The sequence below is a fragment of the Brachycentrus maculatus genome, unplaced genomic scaffold, assembly GCF_059751285.1.
Source record: "Brachycentrus maculatus isolate JH-2025_06_01 unplaced genomic scaffold, ASM5975128v1 h1tg000868l, whole genome shotgun sequence".
Taxonomy (NCBI): domain Eukaryota; kingdom Metazoa; phylum Arthropoda; class Insecta; order Trichoptera; family Brachycentridae; genus Brachycentrus; species Brachycentrus maculatus.
Window position 1 is genome coordinate 15,089 of NW_028281594.1, and position 7,412 is coordinate 22,500.

Below are 7,412 nucleotides of genomic sequence, written 5' to 3' on the forward strand. Positions count from 1 at the left end.
CTTTAATCTAATTTCATTTATCATTCCTGTACAATAAAACGTCTGGGTACATCATTACGACCGCTTACAGAAAAAGCGGCACATCTCAAAATTACCGTTTAAAAGATATTTGCATATGTGAACGCGAAAAGATATTGCTGTTTTTCATATTTTTGTCACAGAGGAATGAAGATATTACATATCGCTCACTTCTTTCAAGAACGTCATAAATCAAAAATCGTCCATTTTCAGTTGTGAATGTTTTCGGATTGCCCAGAAAATGTACAATATCCCAGCAAAAGAGGCATATTTTTAACTTAATATTTACCCGCTACAGGGCAGAAAGAGTAGTTTTTGCATTTTAGAAAAAAAGGCATCGTTTATTTTTTGTTTTTAAATAAACTAGTTATTTTTCATATGGACAAAAAACCTACAGGTTTAACCTAAAAAGATATGTTGCACACTAAAAAGTCCAATAAGTAGCTTGATATTTATTTTTAATAATTTTTTTTACATTTTTAATTTTTGAAAACGTTCTCCTGAAAAATCAAGTTTTTTGATTTATGACGTTCTTGAAAGGAGTGAGCGATTTGTGACATTATAAGAAATTGTGTTAATTATGACTGTATGAGGCCAATGAGGACAGGACTGGCGCTGGAAAGGTCTTCTAGGTGGAACAAGGGCCCTAGGACACAGAAGGGTGGGAAGTAAAAAAAATATTTTTATTCATCTTCCTTCATTGCGAGAATTTTTTCAGGGAGGTTCCAGATGAAAAAAGCTTGAGAATCTGTGTTTTAGACAAGTATTGCAGAGATTAAGTGCTTTTATATCGAAGCATATAAAATAATGTATCAAGACTTTAAATATCTCAACATCGATCGAGAAGTCTATTGATGTCTGGAATATAGAGAATCCAGGGCAATTACAAGACTAACGACATATCATTGGCTGATTAAGTGATCAGTAGAACATTCACCGTACTATCTATGATTGACAACTACATCACTGAAATTTCATAAAATTGTATATATACAGGGTGTCCCATAATCCGACGTATTCCTTTTAAGGGGTGTAAGGCCAGCTTATGACTCTCAAAAAAATGAAAATGTGACCTCAGTAAAAGTGCCTTAGTTTTCCAGATATTTCCACATTTATGATTTTTCCGAACATTATTTTAACCTTTTAAGGTCATACTTTCATTTTTTGGTGAGTCATAAGCTGAACTAACACCCATTAAAAGGAATTTATATATATATATATATATATATATATATATATATATATATAAATTCCTTTTAATGGGTGTTAGTTCAGCTTATGACTCACCAAAAAATATGAATACAACATATATACATACAACGTCAACTTTTTTTTTCGAGAAACACATGTCATACTTTCATTTTTTGGTGAGTCATAAGCTGAACTAACACCCATTAAAAGGAATTTATATATATATATATATGTATATATATATATATATATATATATATATATATATATATATATATATATATATATATATATATATATATATATATATATATATATATATATATATATATAAATTCCTTTTAATGGGTGTTAGTTCAGCTTATGACTCACCAAAAAATATGAATACAACATATATACATACAACGTCAACTTTTTTTTTCGATAAACACATGTCATACTTTCATTTTTTGGTGAGTCATAAGCTGAACTAACACCCATTAAAAGGAATTTATATATATATATATATATATATATATATATATATATATATATATATATATATATATATATATATATATATATATAAATTCCTTTTAATGGGTGTTAGTTCAGCTTATGACTCACCAAAAAATATGAATACAACATATATACATACAACGTCAACTTTTTTTTTCGATAAACACATGTACCTGTAAAAACCCTATAAATGCCATACTGCCATATCGAAATAATTCTTCATCTATGTTGATATGAATAACACCTAAGTGAAGTAAATCCAAATATCTAGATATGAATAACACCTAAGTGAAGTAAATCCAAGAAAAAAATGGACAAATTCAATATAATATAACATGTAAATAAATAAATAATATATTTGAAATTTATTTATTTTTTTGAGACAAATATAACATAGGAAACAGTAAAATATTTGATAAAAAAGACACATGGAAAAATACAAGAAATTTTATATTTTTCCTTTAATTCGAGGAAGAAATTTTGCCTTAGTATTTATGACGTTTTGATGACTTCTTATCGTCCGATTTTGTTAATATTTATTACGTTTTAAAGACTTCTTATCGTCCAATTTGGGAAGACCAGCATTGATGGAACTCTCTATTCCGCAATGGTCTTCTCCCCTGAGAATTTTGAAGAAGCCATTATCACCCCAATCGCTGTTCCAAGAGTTAGCAGCTAGCCAGTAAGGGGTGTCGTTTTCAACCCCCCAACCGATAATCTTTATAGCATGTCCACCTAAAAATAAACGTAAACTGATAAATTATTCACAACAAGGTTTTCATATTTAATAATATAAATTTAAAATAATATTATACAGGATTTTGGAGTATTTATTCCTATCAATTGAAATGCACTATTCCTATATGTCTTTGTACATTTCCCAAGATGACTCTGCACCGTGTCACCAAGAAAAAACTTTAATTTTGATTTTTTCTGATATTGTGATCATAATGTTCAAAATTTTTAAAATAAAATATAATTAAAATAATTTGTCAAAGAATACATGAAAATTCATAAAATTCCAACACTTTTGATTGGCCCGAAAACAGTCCTGCTTTGAACCCTATCGAGAACTTTTGACATAAAATGGCAAAAGAAATAAATAACCTGAAGACTTCGTGAAAGGAAAACCTTAAAAACATCATCGGAAGAGTTTGGTTTGTAATTTTTTTCCAAAACTACACACAAAATTTGGTAAAATCTATGCCAAAACGTATTAAAACAGTTATTATAAAAAAGGAGGAAAAAAGCATGTTTTGTTGGTTTTTGATAATTGCTAGTGTTGTAATTTTATTCTAAATAAATATGTGGTTTTTAAATTATATGACAATTTTTTTTAAAATTAAAATTAATAAAGAAACTACAAATTAATTTTTTGGTTACTAAATAGGCACTTTTTGGTATATAATCTTTAAACAGTGTTGTTTTATAATTTGGACTGAAAAGCCAGCAAGAAATCACGACAAAAAACATTACTTAAAAAAACTTATATTTTCAGTTGGAAATATTTCAGTGCTCGCTACTGTATATTTGTATTTATATTTAAATTCGTCTCAAAAACTACACCAAGAAAAGAAGAAACAGAAGATGTCTATAATAATGCCTGAACAAATATTTTTATTTATTTTAAATGCTCAGCAGCTGTGATCACCGTACGTCAACAAACTGTATTGCAAACAACTGATAAGTTGGACGATTTGTTTACTTTTGCAAAAAAAAAAACAATAAAATAGAATTTAGATTACAAATAATCATGTTTTAACTAACTAACTATCATGCCACTTCCCCACAAGGATACGCAGAGAGAATAGAACGCCACACCAATCTATCTTTGCTAATGTTATATGGTATGTTGGTGGAAGATGGCTTGTAAAAGATTGCTTGTTCTTTGACTTTTGTTTATTCTATATATATCGCTCACTCCTTTGAAGAACGTCATAAATAAAAAAACTTGATTTTTCAGGAGAACGTTTTTAAAGTTTAAAAATATAGTACAATGTATAAAAAATAAATATCAAGCCACTTACTGAACTTTTTACTGTGCAACAGATCTATTTAGGTAAAACCTGAAGGTTTTTTCTTCATTTGAAAAATATTTTGTTTATTTAGAAAAATAATTTGACAACACCTTTTCTTAAAAATGCAAAAACAACACTTTCTGCTCTATAGCGGGTAAAAATTCAGTTAAAAATATGCCTTTTTTGCTGAGATATAATACATTTTCTGGGCATTCCGAAAACATGCACAACTGAAAATTGACAATTTTTGATTTATAACGTTCTTGAAAGGAGTGAGCGATATAAGTTATTAGGAAACAAAGTGAGTGACTACTTTCTAGGTGAGACTAATCTATAATGAACTTGTCAGACTATGCGGGTATGACCATGATTGCTGCGGCTATGTTATTATCACCAATATGTCAACAACATAATCGCATTCCTGACAGCCAACAATCTTCGAGTATTCCACATTTATGCATCTCCTCATACACGCCCGCCGATTATTTCGACTCCTGACCTACACACTTTCAAGTATTTGCAATACCTGATCATGCCAAGTTTTCCTCGGTCTTCTTCTGCTTCTATACCCATCCCACTCGCCTCATCAATTTATTTTACTATTCTTCACTCATTCGATCCACATGCCCAAATCGCCTCAACACACCTTCCTAATGTGTGTATTGATATTTGGTATTATTTATAGAATACATTTTGGATTGAATGATTACACGGAAATCCTTTTAAAGATATAATGCAGGGGTTCCCAATCTTTTTCAGCCCGCGGCGCACTTCCAAGTTTAGTATTTTGTCACTGCGCCTTACTTTAGAAATTTGGAATAGATAATGTGACCAAATACATATGTATATATATATATATATATATATATATATATATATATATATATATATATATATATATATATATATATATATATATATAAATATATATATATATATATATATACATATATATATATATATATATATATATATATATATATATATATATATATATATATATATATATATATATATATATATACATATATATATATATATATATTGCAGTCGAAAGAAATAGGTACCAACCTACAATAATAGAAGTTGGGTAGAAATATGCTAGCTCTCAAAATGGAAATTGTTGCTTTACAGGTACCCGTGAATATTTGTGTTTTCGGATAATGATAAGAGGATCGACTCACGGCGCCCCTCTTGACTTTCTACGGCGCACCAGGGCGCCGCGGCGCACACTGTGGGAACCCCTGATATAATGCATGATTCACGCCATACGCAAACAACTAATGGAATCCATTAAACAATCAATCGAACCAATTAACTAAGACTTGGTACGTAAGATGGTGATTAATCTCTTCGGCTCATCAAAACAATAGAAATATCTAGAAACGTAACAACAATGGGAAGAAACATGTGTTCATAATAACGAATGACTTGTTCGATTTCAAGAAAGAAATTTCTCATAAGACACTCATTTATTGTAAAATGTGATGCGTTCTTTAAAGTGGTGTTTCGTCACCTTCCTGCTAAATCTATTATTTAATATAATACCCTTTTTTTAATCTCTGAATGTTTTTTAATAGTTTTATAACATAAATGTGGAATTGTTTAATCGGGTATTTTTTTAACCTAACTATTTTTTTGTTATTGTTAATGTAAGTATTGTTTATTATGTCATTTTTTTGTATGTAAGCTGTACAATACCCGAATAAATCAGTTAAATTTAATCAGAAAAGACAATAAATATTATTTTTAATTAATGTTTCACTTAGTAAATACCACTATTTCTTAAAATCTACCATGACACGTGTTTCGACGCATTCCGCATCATTTTCAAAACACGTGTCACAGTAGATTTGAAAAAATGGTGGTATTTACTAAGTGAAACATTAATTAAAAATATATAGATTTTACCACAAAGCGACTGCCGAATCAATTAATGAAAATAAATATTATTTTTGACATCCCAACATAAGATTAATGTACATATGTAATAATTAAACTAACTAACCATCACGCCACTTTCCCGCAGGGGTAGGCAGAGAGAAAAGAACGCCACACCACTCTGTCTTTGCAATTTGCATTCTTCGCATCTTCCACGTTCATGCATCTCCTTATACATACCCGCCGATTATTACGACTCCTGACCTGACCACTTTCAAGTATTTGGCATACCTGATCGTGCCATGTTTCTCTCGGTCTTCCTCTGTTTTTTTTTCTAATTGAATTCGCCTCATAAATTTGTTTTACCGTTCTTTCCTCACTCATTCGTTCTACATATCCAAACCATCTCAACACACCTTTCTTAATTTTATCGATAATGCTTATCTCAGCTTTGCATTCCATAGAATAATACTGAAGAGTTTCAAAAAATTGTGGTGTAGCTGTCAATGTTGAATGTTGTAGGTGTGTAATCAATGAACCAGCCTATGATGGCCATAAGCCATTTAAGTATCCAGACTTATTACCATATTCTTCTACATCTATGTTGAGATGTTTAAAATCTAAAATAACTCCTAATTGGAGAAACACAGACTTGTGAACAAGGATTTGGACACTCCCAAAGTGTTGTGATCCTTTAATTATAATAATGACCTTAAAAGGAATATAACCCGTAACCTCTTTTATCTAAAATGCTGACTATTCACTTCAAAGGGTGAACAAGTAGATCAAAATGTTCATAAACATGTAAGAAGGGAAGAATAACATATCGCTCACTTCTTTCAAGTACGTCATAAATAAAAAATTATCAATTTTCAGTTATGCATGTTTTCGGAATGCCCAGAAAATGTACTATATCCCATCAAAAGCGGCATATTTTTAACTTAATATTTTCTCCCCCGTAGGGCAGAAAGTTTTGTTATTTTTGCATTTTGAAGAAAAGGTATTGTTTAACTATTTTTTTTTAATACTAAATATTTTTCAAATGGAGAAAAAACATTCAGGTTTTACTTAAAAAGATCTGCTGCACAGTAAAAAGTTCAAAAGGTGACTTGATATTTATTTTTAAAACATTGTATTATATTTTTAAACTTTAAAAGCGTTCTCCTGAAAAGTCAAGTTTTTTTATTAATGACGTTCTTGAAAAGAGTGAGCGATATGTGGAGGTCCTCACCAAAATATTACATTTCCAATATTGCACGAAAAAATCGTTTAAATGCAAATCTGTTATGTTTACTGTATTCTATCGAAATCTTAATTAAATTTGCGACAAAACGTGACCAATCCTGTGTTAAACCAATATGAAATCCTTAAATCGCACCAAAACGTAACAATTTTATAGGCTAGAATTCCTGATTACTTAATATCATTTAAAATGGAAATGTAACGTTTTGGTGAGAACCTCCACATATAATAGTATGCACGACTTTATATGAGCATTTTACATTCCATAGGTCTGAAAACCAGACCACCCCACCCTGTTCTTGGGTCCGTCTGGCTGTCCCAGTTTCATAAATCAGGTTGGTTTTTGCATACGAGGTTCGATAATGGAGCTGTGACCATTATAATACGCGTCACGTCATTATAAAGTTTAAGTGGTCGTTAGCAACGTTAGGTTTAGTTACAAAAACAGACCATTATCTCTGCACCTTTCTAGAGGATTGAAATATATTGCTTCATATTATTAGGAAAATGACGGAAAATCTTGATCCTTAAACGTATATATATATATATATATATATATATATA

The 7,412-nt window shown here is 29.9% G+C and overlaps 1 protein-coding gene across 2 annotated transcripts in view; it reads right to left on the reverse strand.

Moving 5' to 3' along the window:
* Window positions 1-2,062: 2,062 nt before the first annotated feature.
* LOC148299969 (cathepsin B-like) overlaps window positions 2,063-7,412 on the reverse strand; it is a 21,313-nt gene continuing 15,963 nt past the window's right edge. For both annotated transcript variants that reach the window (XM_088275441.1, XM_088275440.1), the window contains exon 7: window positions 2,063-2,442. In XM_088275441.1, the coding sequence (XP_088131567.1) occupies window positions 2,237-2,442 (206 nt within the window). In that variant the 3' untranslated portion in view covers window positions 2,063-2,236. The remainder of the gene's footprint in view (window positions 2,443-7,412) is intronic.